We start from the raw sequence: 22,258 nt of genomic DNA, 5'->3' as shown, positions 1-22,258 counted from the left end.
AAATTAAAATTAGAGTCTCTTCCAGACTTCTGGTCTCCTACTTTAGCTCTGTATGTTAGACCAGCCTAACTGTTTTAGAAGAGTCATTTTATTTTTTTTGTGATACCTCTAAGTAAAACACCTTTTTAAAGGCAGTTTAGTTCTTTTTGGTAGAAAAATCAGGAAACAAAACATTGCTTTATGTATAAGCTTTTGTATTTAAATTTTTTAAAACTTTTTGCCTTAGAAGTAGAGTCATGCAGGAAAGAATAAAAAGTCAGAAAATAAGTTGAGCTTAGAGAGAATGTGAGAGATTCTCAGAAGGATGGAAGCATTCCTAGGCACACTGAGTCGAGAGGCAGAGAACCTGGTAGATGGGTGGTCTTGACTTGGCAAGGAGCAAGGAGGTGTTAAATTTCCCTTACATTCATCTTTGCTATCAAGACTCGATGGTGATGAATGTGCAGTAAGTTGGCCTTTGTCTTAGTATATCTTGTGAATAATTACTACTTCCCATGGAACTGCTTGTATTTGGCATTCAAGTGAACAACAGTTTGGGTGATTTTTTTTTAAAATATGTATTTTCCTTATTTTAAGCTAAAAAAAAAAATGAAGGGTTCAATTGGGGGTAATCTTTTTCACAGGAGACATGTTTTCTTAAACTTTCAGCCATTGATGTGTATTTTACTTTTTGCCTGTGTTTTCCCTTCTACCCCTATTCTCTTCACTAAATCTGTCTTTACCATCAAGGCTCAATACTAATGTCACCTTCTCTGGGGTCTTCTCTGAACCAGAAAGGCTTCTATCATAGCACTCGTCATGCTACGGGTCTATTCATTCTTCTCCATGCCTAGTTAGAGCATTCTGGAAAGATTAGAACCCTGGCTTTCATCTCTTTATCTCCGTGGCCTGGAACATAATAGGCATTCCGTAAGTCTATTCAGAGATGCTATTTTCATAATAAGTTATTTACACGTTTCAAATTCATTGTTTATCAACTCAAATCATACTTTATGATGTTGTTTGAAAAAAAACTAAAATATTCATTCATCCTGCCAGATTTAAATTTGTATTTGTTCTCTTGGAATACTGGTAAAGCTATTCAGCATTGTGTTCTCAAATTCTTCATCTGTAAAATGGAATTTCATTACTTAAATGACTCACAGAGGTGTTGTGAGAATCACAGGATATAAACTTGAAAGGAAATTGAAAAGGAGAAAAAGTGTACTTCTGCATAATGATTAATGATTCTGAAAGATAAGCTTCATTGTCCAGAAGTGGGAAAATCATTATCTGGCGGTGGTGTTGTTTTTTTAATTTCATCCTCCCCATATTTAATGTAAAGAGTCCCACTGACATATATGGACTCATAGGACACCACTCTGCCTTCCCAATTCCTGTACCCAATTCTTCAAATTTCTTTTATCAGAGATTAAACTTTCTGCTCTATAATTAGACATAAAACTACAAATGATAAATTCTGAAGGGAATGATTGATTTACATAAACATCAAGGTAAAAATCACGAGCTCTTTCCTCAGAGCAGGTTTGGATGAGGAAGACCTAGGATACCTGAAGCAGAGTGAAGGACAAGCAGGAAGGAAGCAGAGAGACAGGTTTGCCTGACTGTGAAAACTAACCTTGCCCAGGGAGTGTGAGTGAGAATTTAAGTGATCTGTACATCACACATCATCTGACCCAGAAATCCTCTGAGGGCCGGAGAAGAGAGGTGCAGCAGAATGGCATTAGTAGATCTTTCCTCCCAGCACCTCTGCCTGTGACTTTAGAAGTCAGTCACTTCAAAACATTCTTTTTCTTTGCCCTAGATTAAGAGGAGACGTTTCTAATCCTTTCTACACCACACAGGAATATTAGCTCCAATAGAATTTTCTAAAACTATGTATTTTTCTTTCCTGATCTAAAATGGAAGTGTCAGGTTGCATCATAGTCACAGATTAAAAAAAGAATCAAATCTCCTTGGTTAAGAAAACTGATTTCTGACACCCAAAGACTCAATTCTTTGGCATTATAAACCAGAGAGTCAACATCTCAGGAAACCAAGTGTTCCCCAATTCAGCTTCCTACTCCAAGGTTATTTATTTCTTTATGAAGCCCCAAACTTGGTATTTATCACAGCAAAGATACATTTTTAGGTAGCGTTGGAGCACAGTTTCAAGGTGTTCCTCAGTCCACCTGGGCTCCTCTAAAATGCCTCTTACCACTTGCTGATGTATTAGCCAGTCCCTCGCATAAAATCAGGAGAAGCCAAGGCAGAATTCAAATTGTGTGAGGGGGAGATAAAGAGCTATGTGAAAAGTGTAGAGGCTTAGTTGGTATTAGTATGTCCTGTAATCATGACACCTTTATTTTGATAGGTGCTTACCTTGAAAAATTGAGTATTTTGACCCTGAGATTATCAGGGTCCCTAATTAAAGGAAAGGAGAAAAAGGCAGCACATGACTCTATTAGAACAAGGGAGGCCCTGGGAAAGATGATTACAGAAGATAATAGACATTAGTAAAGGCCTATGTGAAACATTTTTCCTGGGAGACTGCCAACTGGCTTTGATTAAATAGATCATAAACCGAGTTTGCAGGAATGCTTCCAAGTGTACAGACTGTATTATTAGAATTGGCAAATCTCCTGACAAAGTGGGTGAGGTCCTAGTTGTTAACTCTCAAGATAGGCATTTTTGGTTAACAGTTTTTTACTTGTATTTTTCCAGTGTTGGTACAGGGCAAAGTGTAGGTGTAATATACTTAACGTGAGGACACTGCCATACAAGGAGAAAGTTCTGAGAAATTCTGTTGTGCTCCTTTTTCTTTCATTATTTCATTATCACATAAGCCAAAATTACTAAAAGTTTGTGTCAGTCACGGAATACTTTCAGTGCACTATCAGTCTAGAGTTGCATCTGACGTAGCTATTGATTTGATACTACAAGCGGTTTCAGTAGAGCTTGCTGTTTAGAATTTGGACCAAATTTATCAAATTATAATATATATTGAATTTTAATTATTCATAGTAATTTGAATTCCTGAAGAATGAACGAATGAATAAATGTAATTCCTAACAAGTCAACTTTATTCAGTTGGGGAAAATAGGTGACTTCACACTGAATTAAAATGAATGTCATTAAAGAGCTGAAATGTCCTTCTCTTCTGTAAATAAATGCTATCAGGATTGAATTACTGACACATCAATCATATCCCTAGTTAAGAATTTGTATATCAGATATTTTTTGGCCAACAGCTACTGACTGGATAACTGTAGGAACCAGGAAAAAGTACATATGAAAACAAAGAACTTTGGTGATAGCAGAGACCTTAGAAATCCTTGGGTCAAGCTCTCTTATTTCATATATGAGGGTATTGAAGCCAAGAGAGGTTAAATGACTTACTTAAGATCAGAAGGCCGAAAAAAGAACACCAGGTTCCCACTCCCTAATCATATTGTTATTACCTCATTGGGTTTTTCTGATCTAAAATTTCATAAAAATCTAAGATAATAACCAAAGCAAAAGCTAAATAAGGGAGTGGCATTATCTGAATGAGATCTTTGAAGACAGAGGCCCTATCTATTCACTTTTAATCCCCTAGTACCTAGGACAGTACCTTGTACATATTAGGAAATCAATAAACTTTTCATTAAAATATTAATTCTGTTCTTATTAGAGAAGTAACATTTCTTAAAAATTCCTAATGCTGCCATGAACATTTAATATGTGGAGTGCTGTTATTCAGAATATTTCCCTTATGATTACTTGTGATTAAAATCACCAAGGATAGAGAAATATTTATTTGTTGTCTGCCAGGAGTAGAAAAACAAATTTCTTTGGAACTTTGTTAAGCCTGGATTATTTTGGGAGTTACATGGCTTCTTCCCAGCTAGGACTTTTTTCCCAAGATGTGGTAGAACCTTGTTCTTTCCAGATTTTGAATTGAGTAACCACTTGGGATTTGGCTTACCTTCATGCAGACTGGCTGTTTGCTGAATTCTTTTTCTGTCATCAAAGATATTGTCTTGTTTACTTCACCAGAAAAAGTCATAAGATTATGATTCAGGATTGTATTATGTATCTCTCTCCCAGTGAGACTTTGAAGAAAAAGCCTGAAGACACACGTAATCACAGAATTCCCATTCTTGCTGAGAAATACAGGGACCTCATTGAATACGTTTTTTTGAATAACATGAAAAATATTCTGCAAAGTCTCATTTTACTGTTATGTTCATCTCATATCTAATAAGTGAAGAAATATAACTTAGGGCTTTTTAGTGGTGTTTTCTCTTAGTGTACATTTCACAACTTTTTTTTTTAAAGGGTTTTTGACACTTCCATCTGCCACAATTACAGAGATGTAGTGAACACAGTTTTTGTGTGTATTGGAAAAATCGTCAAATATAATTGAGGCCTTTGTTATACATTTTGATGACTTGATGCAGTTAACTAATTATGATCGTGTTTTTCTAATAAAGTAAATAAGACAATACCTTTGATGATAAGCAAAAAATTCAGCAAGCAAAAAACCAATCTGCATGTAGGTAAGCCAAATCCCAAGTAATTACTCAATTCAAAATCTGGAAAGAAGAGCAAGTTTCTGCTGCATCTTGGAAAATGTCCTACTTGAAAAGAAGCCATTTAACCCCCCCGCCCCACGTAATCCAGGCTTAACAAAGGCTCGAAGAAATTTGTTTTTCTAATACAAATTGAATATAAATTTAATTTCAAAGATGCTAGACTAAGGTACAAGTTTTTTAGAGTTATTCAGAATTCTAAGCCTATGACAGCCACATAACTATAAGTCAACTATACTAGGAATATTAATTTCATACAGTCGTTTCAAAAACCTCATGAGCATCTTTTACTATTTATACATTAGATAAAAGTTAAAGATTCTGTCCTCTTTTGACTAAGAAATAATACAAGTGCATGGCTTGTGGTTTTGTTCTTTTTTGTGTGTGCGTGAGTATTTTGAAATTCTTTCTAGTGACTATTCAGTATAAGCATATGCAATTATGGTTGGCAAATTTTCAAGATGTTCACTGGTGGGAAAATGTATATTTTACTCATCATATAGGAGACAATTAACAATGACAGAATATGTGTACTTGTAAGAAAGCATTTGAGTAAAGAAATGGACTATCAAATATAATATTTCCTGTTCAGGCAAAAGTGATATGAGTCTATAATACTTGTGGTATAGCAAGTTTGCCTAAATATAGGGAGAGTAGTGGGATTATACACAGGATTAGGCATTACTATTTTAATAACCCATGAATAGGCTGATTAAAAATGGAAATGTAGAAATAAAAGAATTGATTAAAAATAACCAAAAAGCAATATTACAGATCAAATAGAAAATAAATATTTAGCATTTACAAAGTGTCTTTACACATATTAATTCTTTGATCCATGTAACAACCTGGTGAGACATATGTGGCAGAGCTTGTCATAATCCTCGTTTTACCACTGAGACTTGCCTAAGGCTGTACAGCTTTTTATAGCAGAGCTAGGAATAGAACAAGCTCTTCTGATGCCATGTCCCTGTGACACCAACACCCTTGCTGTGTTTTCCAAAAACCAGGCCCAATGTATGTCTGACTGATGACGATGCTTACAGTATAGCTGCAGCTATGATCACAAATCACTCCTTGCGAAAGGCCAGTTTCAGACTGGGTCTTTTCTTGATCATCCTCCCTTTTATAGTCCTTTTATTCCACTGCATGTCCTCATAAAACTTGTCAGAATAAATCCAAAAAGGGCACTTGCTTTTATCTGTCTGTATATGTATCAATCCATCCATCCACCCATCTATTCATCTACACGTCTAATTTATGAACTAATTTGTATGTATATTCACCCATAGTTCTATAATTCATGGCCATGCTCCATGTCTTCTTCAACCACACATTCACACTGTGTATTTCTGACAGTGGGAAACTGACTGGACAGGGTGACAGTTGCTCTAGCCATTACCCATGTGTGATAAATTGCTTAGTAATCTCCACAGCACCATCGTGCATATGTTGAGAGTGTTTAGGGCATTGTAACTTGGAAGAATTTCCAATCTTTCATAAATAACCATTAATCTGTCCCTTTTACATTCGGCTTTCCACATCTGTTTCAAATTGCTCAGTGCTATTGCAGGAGTGCATTAAAGCTACAATCCAGGTAGTATTAAGGGGATAAATGAACCTCAGGGAAGAGTCACTGTATTTTTCTTAAAGCAGTTCTTCCTCCTTTTTACAAAGTTAGGAGCCAAGAAGTTTACGATTAAGATTTTTGGAAGACATCCTCTGTCATTTTAAGCCATCCCTACCCATGGGTTTAAAAATGCAGTTGTAGCTCTGGCATGCCAGCATACATTAATGATTTTCCCTGTATAGGTAGATTGTAAATGCAGTTCTACTGGCAAATATAAAGTAGCTTTAATTTAGTATGCTTCACTGTGGATTTGTATGGAAGAAAAATGAGGAATAGTTAAAACCTAAGGTCAGTTAGAAATACGTAAGTGCCTGAATATGTATTTATATTCATGATGTTCAGGAATTTCAGAGAAAGTTGTCAGTTGTTTTAGTTTGGTACTTTTTTTATGAGAAGCAATTTGCTTTTCAACAAAAAAGGCATTGTTATTTTATGAATTATTATTTTCATAAAGTATCATTTAATATTGTTTTGCTTTGTGTCTGCTCTAAGTTTTGAATGAAAATTTTAAAGGTGCATCTTTTCTCACCATGTACAACCCATAGCCTATTTTCTCAGGTATTTTCTAGAGGAAGAATTTTCATAAGAATGACCCAACCTGTACTGTTAGATTTACAAAAGTCCCATCACATAATACAGAGATGCCCTACAGAATAAATGCATATAAAGATAGCACCATAGGTATATCAGACAACACATAAGTATGAAAGAGGAATGTTTGCAAGTTGACCTTGAAGATGTTAAGGGACTCACAGAATATCAGACAGGAGATGATTCCTTATCTCTGGCATTTATAATAGGCATAAAAGGGATGACAAGCTGATTATCTGACTCAGAATAAAATCCCCACAGAGGAATGTAAAGAAAAAGAAAATTTAGTTACATGTCTCTCATCAAGGTTAGTACAAATCTCATAGATCATCACATAAAGTGCAGTAAATCACTGGCTTTGAAGCTGTTTTATTTCAAAGTTACAGTCTGCAACTCCATCCATGCATAGGGGATTGACAGCTGTTCCATCCATTACGGTTAATGAATTACCAACATACATCCTGCACACATCCACCAAGACACCAAAGACACCCCTCCTACACACTACTTTGTTTTGAATCCTCCAAATGTTGTAGGGTGGCTATTTCCTTAATAAGTGGAAATTATTGAATACATCACTTATTATTTCCTGTAGCTAAAACTGGCATCTCATAGGAATTAGTGAGGAATTGTAACTTTATTCATCCATTAAGATAAGTTAAATTATCTCTCTCACCTCTTTGTCATCTAAGGAATACCTATGACTATTAAAGAAACATAATCTGCACTGCTAGGACATTTAATTAAGGTAAAAGCAATTCAGAATGTCCTTAGTGGCCAGCTTAAATTATCCCCCTCCTGAAAGACCTTGATAGTGTCCTTGAAGTGAGGTGAGAAAGAACAAAATGGTTTTTGATATGATGACAGTGTGTGTTGGTTTACCCAGAACAGTTCTACTTTACACTTTTTGTCCTGGCATAGTTATGAATTAATACCCCCTTACTCCAAAAGATTCTGATTTGAATGGAAAATTATATGTCCACCCAACTTTAGGGCATTTCTTATATAACCGTGGTCCCTTCCTGTACCATCTAGGATGATTTCTGTTCCCATTCATGACTTTTGCATGGAACACTTTGTTCTACAAAGGAAGAAAGAGAAAAAAACCTGCCAGTCCATACACCTTCATGAATTATAAAATTCATTAAACTTTCTTCTATCTTTCATTCATGTGTCCTCATCTCCCTTCTCTCTGTTTCATGACATTGCACTCCCCAACACACAGTCCTTATACAAAGTGTCAGGAACAGTTCAAGGAATTTAACACAAAGGATATATGAATATTTTTATGTAAAAATAGGCAGCTTAATATAATTATAATATAATATAATTAATATAATATAATTAAGCTGCCTATTTTTACATAAAAATATTCATATATCCTTTGTGTTAAATTCCTTGAACTGTTCCTTTAAGTGAAACAAGTCAGGCACAGAAAGAGAAATACCACATGTTCTCACTTATTGGTGGGAGCTAAAAATTAATATATAAATTCACACACACGCACACACACACACACACACACACACAAACCGGGGGGGGGGGAAGAAGATATAACAACCACAATTATTTGAAGTTGATACGACAAGCAAACAGAAAGGACATTGTTGGGGGGGAGGGGGGAGGGAGAAGGGAGGGAGGTTTTGGTGATGGGGAGCAATAATCAGCCACAATGTATATCGACAAAATAAAATTAAAAAAAATAATAATAATAAAATAAAATAAAATTAAAAAAAAAATAGGCAGCTTAATGCTTCTCAGGGTTTGCCTTTGTAAAAACAAAATGTAATATATTTTATTCTTTTTAATGAAGGGAAATTTAGTGTCAGACCCTAAATTGGCATGGGCTTATCAAGTCGATATACTCCGTTTACAAACATTTATTAAATTCCTACCATGCATCAGACATTCTGTTATACAAAAATGTCCGAGACGTTGTCCCTGATCTCAGAGAACTCACGGTCTAGTAATGGAGAAGATAGTGCAGAACAATAATTACACATGCTACTAAAGTATGTACTTCCCAAGTGTTACTACTGCATATGCTACTGCAAGTGTGCAAAGGTGCAGTAGGAGAACAGGCATGGAATTAAATCTGGATCTGCAGTATGGGGAAGGTTTCATAGAAGAGATGACAGAGGAGGCAATGTGTGAACTGAGTTTTGGAGGAGGAACAGAGTGCAAGTACCGATCAATATGAGAGGCCCTGTGTCAATTTTGTTTAGAGGAAGAAGGTACTATTACATTGGCCAACACGCACAGTCACACAAATATCAGTTCTTCTCCCAAACTCTCCATTCTGTAGATAAAGACTTTTGTTGTTATTCTGATAAAGAATGGGGATTGACAGTTCATTGTTCTTATAATAACCATAATTTTCTAACTTGTTGATATACCTTCAGTTCAGAAAGACCATTCTAAAGCTCTCTCTTAGACCTTTCCTCTGCAAAATAGACTTATTTCCTTGAGCGCACTCTCAGAAGTCTTATTTCTGTTTTTTAAAAAATCGCTCTCATTCTTAGCTCAGTCAGTATATGGTTCCCACTCACATACCCTTGTGTTTTGCGCTCAGGTAGCACTGCAGAACATTTATAAATGAAGGTCTGTCTAGTGGTGTAGTCCCCAAATACCATACTTTTTTACCTGTCTCTCAGTGTCATGCTTAAAATAAAGCACCAAACAAGCACTCAGCAAGTACCACTGAGTGAAACACTTCACCCCAGCCTTATAGTTACTGTTCTGCCTTTGCTCCCTAGTCTCTGATTCTCCTCCTTCCTGGAGGTTTCTTCCTTCCTTCCAGTTACACTAATTTCTATAAGTTCTGTCTTCCATCTTCTTTGCTCTACATTTTCCTCCTTGACAGTCTTGCTCCTATGATTTTAAGTTTATTTATAAGATTGTCATATAAGTCTATGTGATCTGTGGGAGTGGGTTATATCATCAGCTCCCACCCCGCTTCTCAGCAGTTCTCCCAGTCATTAACTCCCACAATCTTTTCTTCCCATATCTAATCCTCAGGCAAATCTGGTAGAGTCCTGTGAAATTCTCTCTCCAGCCCTGTTTCATCTCCAGCTTCTCTTCCCATACCATGGTACCAGTTCCGTAATCATAGTCTCACCTTCAAAGTCACGCTCGTCTATAAGCCGTCCTCCACGTTGATGCTATTTTAATTATTCTAAAATATGCAGTACCTGTAGTGAAATCCCATCACCAGTGATAAAATTCAAGTATTACAAACTGATTCCTTGCTACCTGTTAGCTTTACTTTCCACCGTCTTCCATTCTGAATCTTATGCTTATGTTTGTACAGAGAGACTGTGCAGAACTCCAAAGTTAGAACATCTGAGAGTGAAGTCTGGCTCTGTCACTTGTTAGCTCTGTGTTCATGGGCAAATAATTTGCCTTGTCTGTGTCTCATTTTCCTCATATATAAAAGGGGGATAGTAATTAGACCTAACCCGAAAGATCATTGTAGGGATTACATAAAACCAGGCAGTGTCTAACATACAGTAAGGGTTCAATAAATATTAGCCACTATTAGTCTCCATTTGAAGATAACTATTTGTATTTCTTATGCACATCCTGTAATTTTCTGCCCTGTGCCTTTCTCATGCTGTATTTTGTTTCGAGAATATTCTCCTCCATTTCCCCCTCCATTTGTTTAAACCCTACATACTTTACATTCATGTGCGACCTGTGCCATGTCGCTTTCAGTCAAACCCCTGAAATAGTCCATCTGTCCTTTAAATTTCCATAGCTCTTCCTCTGTTCCTCTCTAACAGTATTTAGCCCTTTCTACCTTGTATTATATTTTTATATGTGTGTATATATGTGTGTGTGTGTGTCTTTTCTCCACTGTCAAAAATAGGGGAAACCAGGAACTATTTTATGATTTTTTACCTTTTCCTCAGTGTGTAACCAAATTAATATTAGAGAATGAACAGTTCTCCACTTACTTTTTCCCTGATAAGCAAGTGCATTGCTGTGCTAGAATCTTGACAAAATTAAGATCTTCTCTTTGCCGGGTTATTTAATTGATCTCCCTCTCCTAACCACCCCCTTCTTCTCCTCTGTTCTCCTCTTTTTTCCCATGTCCTGAGCCATAGTAAGTTAATGCTCATCACTTCATACCTGTAAATAATTCTGAGGATCCTAAATAACAACACTGTGTAAGTGAATTATGGGATTTATCATTTGTGGTAAATTTGTTATCAACACTAGCTTTTTTTTTTTTTTTTTTTCCCTAACATAGGGTAGAAATTTAGCATCTGGAGAGGTTGGATTTTTTCCAAGTGATGCTGTCAAGCCTTGCCCATGTGTATGTATTACTATTTTATTTCTTTCTTGTTTTGTTTTGTTTTTGATGCTGTTATTAATTGTGCAAGAATGTACAAAAGATACTGGCAAGTTCCTTCATTAGTTTTGTTAATATTTTCTGGATGGATCATTTTATTTCCAACATCATTATGGTTCCATTGTCAGAAAATATGTTTAAATGTTAAGGAAATATATGCAAGAGGTGAATTTAAATTAGAATTTACAAAATTAAGTTACCTAAAAGGTTTTAGAAGAAATAAACCAAAGTTTATAGATCAGACACATTGTACAATTTTCCCTTTTCCCACTGAGTGAGAATGGTAGGTCCAATCTATTCCCAGTCACTTGGGTTATACGGAGATATTACACTTCAACTGATGTCTTTGAAAGCATACGAGAAATTGAAAAGCACACAAATTCTTCTATCAAATATCTAAATACATTTTCTATGCTTTAGTATGTCATTAGTGTTTATTTAATGTCATAATAAAATTTTCTGAAAGCATCAAACACAGATTAAAGGAGAATGAATGAATATTTACTCAAATAATATTATAGGTGAATATAACATAAAATGCACTGTCTGATGCTTTATGATATTGATGAATTTCTGTTTAAGGTGACACAATTTTACCATCATAGTTTGGTGTTTAAGGTGGATTTTTCCACAAAATTTTCTAAGTTATTGATTCAAAAGTAAATGAAATTCCTTTAGGAATGTGATGGAGGTGATTGCTTGCGGAAAAAACAGAAAAGCTCTCCTTAACCTATCTTGCTTGCTATATTTCAGTAGTTCCTGGATTTCTAAACTTGACTTTTTAAAATATTATAAATGTGAATATCTGCCATCCTTGATATCAGAACGTCGTCCACAGGATAATTTACTGCACTCATTCAAGTTTGATTAATTTCAAAAACAAATAGAATAAAAAAGCATTTGCTATTCTGTTGGTTCTGTGATCTAATGTCACATATTTTTTCTTAGATTATAATTTTGAAAGATCATTGAAATTTGATATGACTCTTATTTAATTACATAAGCAAAAATGGCTGTTTAGCTGGTTATCTGTCATTTGTATGAACAAGATTCAGGCTTCTTTTCTGTAAAGCAGTGATATTTAAATATAAGGCAGGTGGCGGGAGATTATACATTCTAATATTAAGATGTTTGGGAACCTGAAGGAATCAAATCAAGAATATTAAGTGTTCTATATACCAAGTACTGTTTTCTGTTTATGGCCTCTTGAATATGGCATAAAATGAACATTTAAAGTTTTATTTAAGGGATTGGATTGTCTGGTATGAAATAGGTGTTAAATATATTATTATTGAATGAATGAACAAAGGAGTTAAAAAACAAGTGCAAGTTTCTAGGTATAAATAGAAAATCAGTGGTGGTAGATACTAATTAAATAAGCTTATAGAATCATATTGAAGGATATTTATCATCCAAAAAGTGACTAGGAGAAACACGTTCAGAAATTTTAAGATGATAAAGAGTTGTAGAATAATGCATAATTATGGGTAAGACTACCAAGTAAACATGTTCTTTTTATAGCTTAAAGTTAATAAATGTCTATTAAAATTGTGCTGCTTGCTTAATGAGATTATAGGTTTATTTGCTGATTGTAAGACAAGTTAGGTTCAGGTAAGTACAAAGAGGAGAGACTGAAGGAGGGGATAGGCTAAGGGAGTTTGGAAAATAGTATTACTGTGGCCCTGGGATATATTGTTTATCAGAGTCCATGAGTAGTGCTGGGTGTTCCATACTCAGCTTAAAAATTATTCTCCTGCATATGTTGTGCCTGTCTCCTCAGAAGTTCTGAGGTATACAGGTAGGAACCTAGAACTGAGGAAAAGACAGGAAGTACATAAATAAAACAACTTAATTTCTGGCAGTATGATGGCTAGAGACAAATCTCTGTGCATCCTGGAGTCCTCAGCGAGTGAACTAGGGAAAAACCCATCCCACAGCAGAAGATATGCCTGTTTTGGTTTTGGCTCTGGGTTGGGTAAAAAAAAAAAAGAAAGAAAACAACCTTCCCTGAGACTTCCTAACCTTCAATCCAGAAACCACCCAAATGTAAGGCTGGAATTCGTGCCAGCTCTGTAACCTAAATAATTCTAAGCTAGAAATGTTGTTTAAAATGATTATACATTGATTGTTCCCCTGATGAAAGTACAAATTCTTCTAGGTTGGTGTCTCCTTGTGCATAGTCCTCAAAGGATTTTTACAGATAAAATCCCAGGGAATATAAATTTACAAATTTAAAGCATTAAATTCATGAGGAAACAAATCACCTTGAGCTAAGGTCAGCAAAAACAATAAAATGTAAAATTAGACCCCCAGAAGTCAGCAGATATTGGAATCATCAGATACTAAATTAAAAATTTTATATTTAATATGATTGCAGAAATAAAGGGAATAAAAGTCTAAAAGGAGAACAAGACACTATCCAATTGTCTGGGCATATTTCAAAAAGACTCAGATATAATAACTGGAATTAAAGCCTTAATAGATACATTACGTGGCATATCAGATACAGTGGTGTGGAAGACTGGAGGAGATATCTGAAGAAATTTCTCAGAGAACATTTCAGAGAGATAAAGAAATGGAAAATATAACAGAAATGAAGTGATAACATTCAAGTGCATATTATAGAAGGAAAGAATAGAGTTAATGGTAGAGAAGCACTATTCAAAGAAATAATGGCTGAAAACTTTCCAGAATCTATGATAAAACTAATCTTAAGAGTCAAAAGAGTATATTAAAAATAGTCAACACCTAGGCACATTTTAATGAAACTGTAGGACATTAAAGACAAAATATTAAAACTAACCTAAAAGATATGAGAGAAAAGCCAGATTATAAACCTATAAAGGATTGATGGCTAGACCCACAGCTAACAGCAGCAGTGATGGAAGTAACAAGAGTTTCCATGCCTGCTAATTGTCATGTAGCTCCTATTGGACCAGTCCTCCTACAGATAACAACTATAAGCTGTGGACAAAATATAAAAATAAATGAAACAACTGTATGGAGACACTGGCTAACAGAAGAGTTGACACTTGGAAATGGTGATGATGTTAGATGAGCTTTTTGATTTTATGGCTAGCTTAAAGGCAGTCACTCAGTTGTACCATTCAGAGTGGCTGAAATTCAGATAGAAACCTTATGGCATGAAGAACTGGCATATGGAGTTTAAAGCAACCACAGCAGCTAGAAAGCGAGGTAGGAAATCTTAGAAAGGAAAGAATCAAATTCTGTGTGTAAATTCTGCATAAGTCTGTGGTTGGGTGGTGCAGACTCCAAGCAGATGAGCTAAGCTAAAAGAACTAAACTGAGAATTCAACTGCTTCTCTATACAGAATTTGCAGTGGGAGTTCAACCAAGTTAACTGCTTGCTTTAAGAAGAACCACATTCTTTGTAGGAACATAACAGAATCCAGAGCGTCTACAGTATATCATTCAGAAAGGCAGAAAATGGCAGAAAATGGAAAAATAGTAACCATATGCTCAAAGATGATAGAGTACCCAGAAGGAAATTATCTATAGTTTTGAATAAGGAGCATCTGTGCACACAAGGGCCCAAAGTACACAGAAGAGAAGTGGGGAGGGCACATGGCAGACAGAAAAGGTTAGGATCCCACCCTGGTATGGAAATCATAGCTAAGAAGGTAGTCCTGAATCTTCTAATGTCAGAATACACCCACTAAGAGAGAAAAAGCTCCGACAGGACGTTTCAGGATGGAACAGCTTCAGTTATCTGTTCTGCTTTAGAGTTTCATGTCACCTTTCAAATTTTTGGATCTTCAGCCTTTTACCACCTATGGGAGTTCACAGCCAAAATATGTTGAAGTTCTTTTCTCTCCTCCTTCCTATCTCCATGGTTTTTTTCCTCCATGGAGAGAAATATTGGTTTAGGAATAAGCATATATTATACATTGAAAGAATACAGAGAGGGAAGGAGAAAATATTTTTCCCATCAGATTTCAGAAGTCACATATCTTATCATCAAAAGAGAAATTATTGAAGATCAGTTTCTATTTGTGAAAACAAAATGATATAAGAAAATATTCGCAATATTAGGATGGGTATAATTTACCTTCAATATTAATTGCAGTTTATCAGGATTTTACAAAGTGGTGGTATTAAAAATATGATTCATAAGATAAAAATATTTAAATATTACTAATGGTAGGAATGTTCGGATAAGAAAGATAATATTTTGATATACAACTCTTAAACTGGAAGGGCAAAATAGTAACAGCCCTTTATGAATACTGGCATAGCTAGAGACATTTGCATAGACCAGATTTCTGAAATATTATAGTTTTTAATGTTACAAATGAGGGTAACAGTATTTTTAATCACCCAATATAAAACAGGCCTAGGAATACCATGGAATGTATGTATCAAAGACTTGATGATTCATGAAAATTTTCTGAACACAGGACGAACTATCTGTATGCCCAGTCTTTTCGCAGGAATTAATAAACCGTGTTCCCCTTCCTATAATAAGTATTTTATGAATATTAGTATACCTTTTTTTTGGCTTTCTTCATTTTCTAGTTGCCATCAGCAGCTAAAAGAAGTTTTCTTTCTTTATTTGCCTAGAAAATGCAATATTTTTCTCTTGTGCACAGCTCTATATAAGAAAAGGGAAAAATGAATATTTTCCAAGACTTTTTCCTGAATAAAACATTTTCCTGTTGCTAGATTTCAAAATCAGAGTTCAGAATTTGTGTTACAAAGTAAGAGTTTACAACCACTGTATATTTATTTTGCATGTTTTCCCAATATCTTGGGAAATTGAAGTGCTATTTGGTTTTCTTAATAATGTTTTTATTTTAATTTTCTGTGATAGGATTAAATTGCTTTGATAACAAATATTGAAAGTATCTAATTCATATTTTCCTGCTATCTCTCGCCCTGGAAGTACAGTGGCAGAAAAATGAATGAAAGAATGAAGGAAAGTGAAATGAATTATTTTCTACTTATCTGACATATACTATGATTCACTCTGTATCAAATTGCCAATGGATAGTTTCAGGACTGTGCTGCTTAGGGTTTTATAGAGCTGAGTCAGCTGAACTGAATTAGTGATTGATTTCTAAAAGCTTCCCTTAAGTAAACTTAATCTATTTTGCCTTTTTATATTCTAGGTCCCTAAACCAGTAGATTATTCTTGCCAGCCCTGGTAAGTATGAAAAATGTTTATGTAGCTAAGTTGAAATACCATACCCTTAGCTCCAGGATGCGTTAAACGTGGGGCTAGTAAACCATGTTCCATTTCCATTTGTCCTGGCTAAAGGTGTTTTCAGATCTAACAAAACACCATAATGAATTCATATATTGCTAACCTTTCCATATCTTTATCAGAGAGCACTGTGTGTGTGTGTGTGTGTGTATGTGTATGTATTCGTGTATGAACACACTTGACTGTAAATTAAAAGTTTATAACAGCCACAGAAAGGAATGGGACATTGACAAATGTGTATCTTATATTTTAGAAAGTAGATTTCATGAAGCCAAGAGAAAAAATAAATAGGATTCAATGATCTGAAACTAAAACTTAGCTCAAAAAGGACAGTAGATCCTAAAAATACAATTTGCAACATGTGATATGGGAGTTTGGGGTCTAGAAGGAACACACTTACTACTTGGAGGCACACAGGGTCATTAACAGACCCAAGGAAGTGAAGTGGATAGTGATTATTATTTTCCAATATCTTCAACTGTAAAAAATGTGTTAAGAATCCAGAATAGTTAATGATCGTCATATCATAACAACTTATATACTGAGTACTTACTATGTGCTTGGTACTTTACACATCTTATTTCATTTTGTTTTTTCAACATTTGTCTAAGGGAGGTTTTTTTTTTTTTTTTTTTTTTTTTTTTTTTTTTTTTTTTTTTATATGAATGAAGAGACAAAGGTTAAGGCCATGCAACTAGTTAAGTTGTAGAGCCAGGAGTCCAAGTTATGCCATCTGTACCTTGCTATTTGGGCCCTTAAGATATAAAACATGGGTATGGTACTCAGTTATATTTGTTTCCCTGAACTTTCTTTTTTCTTTTTTTAAATTTATTTTTATTTTTATTTTTTAAATTTTATTTTGTCGATATGTTTCCCTGAACTTTCTGTTTGACTCCTTTTAAAGTGACTGAATCAATTTTTATTTTCTTGATATTGAAGTATATGCATACAAATGAGAGATCAGGATACTTTTATAAGTGAGATATTCTGAGAGTATAGTACTTGTTTGGTTTGCAAGTGTAGATACTGCCTGAGTGGTCTGATATTTTAAAAATATTCTGACTATTTTCTATTCTATAACCAAAGTGTGGAAAATGCCAGGTTACTTTTCAGTGTGTAGGAATCCATTGCCCAAGGTGGTGTGCTTCTCCTGCTCAGACCCTCTTGCTGTCCCTCCACAGTCACTTCTGCCTTCTGTCATCATTACCTGTCCTCTCTGATGTCCCTCTCTGGGCCTCTGCACTGAGCTTGCTGAAGAAATTATAGCAGGTTTGTGATAAAACTGGGAATCTTTGCATTATTTTTACCAGGTTTAAGACAAATTTGAGGTTTTATTTTCTGTGGAATTTAAAACTATAATGCTGACAGGAATTAAATTTGGGGACTATACAATCATACTGGAAAACATTAGAAACTGGTAGGAATCATGAAAGTACACCGATCAGGTTCCTTCCTTCTCTTTTCTTTTACCATTTTTCATGTAACTAGTCATTATAGTTGCAGGGGTAATGATTTTAGAAATAAGTAATAGTGCCACAAACTACATAGATTTTATGAAATAAACCAGTCAGCTACCTGGAAATCATTCAGGACACAAGAGTGTGTAGCTTTTGTACCCTTTGTTTTAAAATGCATCCTTGCCAATGTGTAAATTACTACTGGAAATATGAACAGTTAGAACAGTATTATTCTTAAAGATAAAAAATCAAGATGTTCAGACAAAGAAAGAGCTTAGGAAATAGGAAGAAATAAAGATATTTTATTTTAGAATTTTAAAATTACTTTTTTTTTCTTGAGCAACCTGGACAATTTATTCAAACTAAGCAGGCAGTTTCATGTGAAATGTCTTCTGCTAGGGAACAAAATGACCAACTGCACCAGAAAATGGAATCTTCAATTTTAGAACTACTAAACCCTTTAGAGAAAATTACTCTGAATGATGGCATGGTTGTTCTCAAGTTACTGAGAAGTTGAATATCACCAACTATATTATCTGTTCATTATTTCCACATTTAAAAGTAAGATGTTCCCATAGAGTAAATTTTGTCTCTTACTTAGGCTGTTAAATAAAATAGAAAATCAAGACGATAATTTTTAATAATCTATGTTTGGGAGTGTCAAAAGGTAGGGATAAGGTATGGGACAGAAAACTGGGGAAATGTCTAAAAATCTGTATGTAGAACAGGACATAAATGCCCAGGTTTCTATCCCACCCTCCTAGTAGTTGGTCAGCTTTCCTTCTCCTAGTCTGGTAGGTGATACTGGAGTTAGAAGGTATATTATGTAAAAAAATCGAACCATAGTTCGATACCTGTAGTTGGAATGCCTATACTTGGAAAGACCAGGGCTAGCAGAGACTGGGGAGATGCTATACTAACAACAGAGGGGTTAAGTTAAGGAAAGTCTCTATACTGAGTGACGATCCCCAGTTCCTTTGGATAGCCCAGTTCCAGAACTGTGACAGTTGAGTCACACATATACTACCCTGTCCTTGTATCCAGACAGGAATTTTGAAGATTTTTCTCTAAAGAAACTGAATGGACTCGGAGTAAAAAATCCCAAATCCTAATATTTGGGTGTTACCCAGCCCAGTTATCAGGTTCTTGTCAAATGCTCAGGCTATTGCCCAATGGGTCTACCTTGGTGCCCACATAAACAGAGCTTCCAATCAGTTCTTGGGTGCCTCCCTCTGAAATATGAACAAACAGCAAAGGGTAGCCAGGCATTTGAGGAAACTTTGCACTACAGAACAAATAAAATAAAAGGAAAAAAAAAAAAACTTGAAGAAAATAGACATTAGAGTGAGCAGAAGAATTTTTTTGTAAAAATAAAAAAAAAAAAAAAACTTTTTATTTACACCTTAAAAATGTAAAGAAAACATCACATCAATCACTAATCATCAAAACTACATTGAGGTATCATCTCACCCCAGTCAGACCAGCTATTATCAAAAGACCAAATAATCCAATTAAAAAATGGGCAAAGGATCTGAATAGACATTTCTCAAAAGAAGACATACAAATACATATGAAGCCAATAAGTTTATGAAAAAATGCTCAGCATCACTCAGCATCAGGGAAATGCAAGTCAAAACCACACTGAGATATTATCTCAACCCAGTTAGACTGGCTATTATCAAAAAGACGGAGAATAACAAATTCTGGCAAGGATGTGGAGAAAAGGGAACACTCCTATACTGTTGGTAGGACTGGAATTTAGTGCAGCTTTAATGGAAAACAGTATGGAGGTATGGAGGTTTCTCAAACAACTATAGGTAGAACTGCCATATGACCCAGCAATGTATATACCCAAAGGAATGGAAATCATCATGTCAGAGGAATACCTGCACCCCCATGTTTATTGCAACTCTATTTACAATAGCCAAGTTATGGAACCAACCTGAATGTCCATTGACGGATGACTGGATAAAGAAAATGTGGTATATATACACAGTGGAATACTACTCAGTCATAAAAAAGAATGAAACTCTGCCATTTGCAGCAGCATGTATGAGCTTGGAAAACATTATGTTAAGTGAAATAAGCTAGGCACAGAAAGAGACATACCATATGTTCTTGCTCAAAGTGGGAGCTAAAAAGTAAATAAACAAACAAACAATAGTAATAATAAATTGAACCTTCAGAAGGAGAGAGCAGAACTGTAGTTGTTAGAGGCTTAGAAGAGGGGGTGAGGGGAAGAGTGAGAGGTTGGTTGGTTAATGGACACAAAACAGCTAAATAGGAAAAAAATAAGTTCTATTGTTGTACAGTCTAGCTAGGCATCTATAATTAACAGTGACCTGCCTGTTATCAAATGGCTAGAGAAAAGGAGATGGAATGTCCTCATCACAAAGAAATGATTAAGTTTTGTAATGATGAATATGCTAATTACCCTGATCTGATCATTACACATTATATACGTGTATTGGTATTCAACTCTGGACCCCACAAATATGTATAATCAATAAAATTGTTTCCATTAAAAATTTGAAACAAAATAAATTTGTTTCAATTAAAAAAAAACAAAAAAAGAAATAATACAAAAATTTCTCAGAAATGGACATGTGGCTCCATGTTGAAAATGCTACCGAAAGCCCAGGCAATATGAGAAAGGACATTATCGTGAAATTTTGCAGTATAGAGAATTCAGAAAGAATCTGAAAGTTTCCCAGGAAGAAAGTCATATACAAAGAATCAAATCAGAATGACATTGAAGAGAAGTAAGAAGACAGTGAAACAGTATATTAATATTTGAGAGGCAAAATAATTTCTCAGCTAGAATTCTGTACTCAGCCAAAGTCCAAATTAAGTGTTTGTTAAATAAATGTTTTCCTGGATGTGGACCTTCAGAGTATTACATCTCATGTATGCATCTACAGGAAGCTGAAGGGTGAACTAGTGAACCAAGGAAGAGGGAGATATAGAATCCAGGAAAGGGGAACAAAGGGAAGTCCCAGGACTACAATAATTCTGTGGACTTAGACCACGAGCAGTATCAATCAGACCAAGAAAGAGAAGGGCTCAGAAGAAATAGCTCCATAGAAAAAAATCAACAGGGAGGTTACGTGGTATTGAAAAATGTATTACTGAGGGGTTTACTTTGAGAATTTGGAAAGATTTTGTGATAGAGACAAAGAAGCTTGAACAAACAAAAACTTAAGCAATTATTTTTTGGAGGTCAGATATTCTTTGAATGTGACAACAGGCCAAACCTGGGCCAGACCATGGCTTGGGTTTGTAGAGATTGCAGACAAAGTGAGGAGCATCACTGTGAAGAAATGAGCACAGATACAGGGGGAAAAATGATTTTTCTTCCTTATGTCTAAAATTGATAAGTTAAGAAATTATAGTATAATCATGTTGTTTAGAAATATGCAAGTAGAAATAAGGAAAAAATAGAGAAAGTATTTGAAATGGGACTTGGAATAGAAGCTGGTATGATGGAGTGCTGCTGCTTTTTTACTATAATTGTTATAGTACAAGTTGACTTTAAATATGTTCATGTATTACTTTGATGAGAATACATGCACTATATACTCTTTGTGAGAAGTGCCACGAAAATAGGGATACTATAATGAGAATAATAGAATGGGGGGTGCAGGATGGCGGATGACATTCTTTAGATGGGATGGTCAGAGAAAACCTCTCTCTAAACCTCTAAACCTGGTCAGTGAGAAGGAATTGTGTGTTGATAGAGTGTGTGTGTTTCCACACACAAAGTGTGTGTCTTTTTTTTTTTTTTTTTTTTTTAAAGAAATGGTAATGGGGCCCTGCTTGTTTTATTATCCTCATATATAATCAGTTTGCCAGGTTTTTCCCTGGGATTCTTTTACTGGTAGCGTGCAGAGCTTTGTTTTTTGTTTGGTTTTGTTTTGTTTTGTCTATATTAGATGTGATTTATTTATTTATTTTTAAGCTTTTTACTATGAAAAATTTAATGTATATACAATAAATCAGCTACAGCAATCAACAACTCATGGCCAATCTTATTTGTACCCCCCACCCACTTTTTGCCTTCCTGCTGGATTATTTTGAGTAAATCCCAGTATCATTGCATTCAGTGTATCTCTCTAAAAGATAAGAACTCTTTTATAGAAGACATAACTATAGTATATAATCACATTTTAAAAATCAATAATCATTCTTTAATATAATCAAACATTAAACATGTTTAAATTTCTCCAATTCTCTCCCCCTCCTTCTTTCTTTCTTACAATTGATTTGTTTACATCAGGATCCAAACAAGTTCTACTTGTTGTCTTGGTTGCTATGTCAGAGGTCTCTTAAGTTTCTTTTAATCCATTGGTTCCTCCTTCATCTAATATCTTTCCCTTTACCCCATAAAATTTCCCAAGGTCTGGATTTGCTGGCTCCATCCCAGTAGTGTTATTTAACATGTTCTGTCAT

At 35.0% G+C, this 22,258-nt stretch overlaps 1 protein-coding gene across 1 annotated transcript in view; it reads left to right on the top strand.

The window, feature by feature from the left end:
* VAV3 (vav guanine nucleotide exchange factor 3) overlaps positions 1-22,258 on the top strand; it is a 350,390-nt gene that overhangs the window by 302,543 nt on the left and 25,589 nt on the right. The window contains exons 21-22 of the mRNA XM_063105113.1: positions 11,027-11,092; positions 16,258-16,292. Coding sequence (XP_062961183.1) covers positions 11,027-11,092; positions 16,258-16,292 — 101 coding nt within the window. The remainder of the gene's footprint in view (positions 1-11,026; positions 11,093-16,257; positions 16,293-22,258) is intronic.

Source organism: Cynocephalus volans, chromosome 8, assembly GCF_027409185.1.
Source record: "Cynocephalus volans isolate mCynVol1 chromosome 8, mCynVol1.pri, whole genome shotgun sequence".
Lineage (NCBI taxonomy): Eukaryota > Metazoa > Chordata > Mammalia > Dermoptera > Cynocephalidae > Cynocephalus > Cynocephalus volans.
Note: the sequence above shows the minus strand (reverse complement) of the source record. Positions and strands in the feature narration are given on the sequence as shown.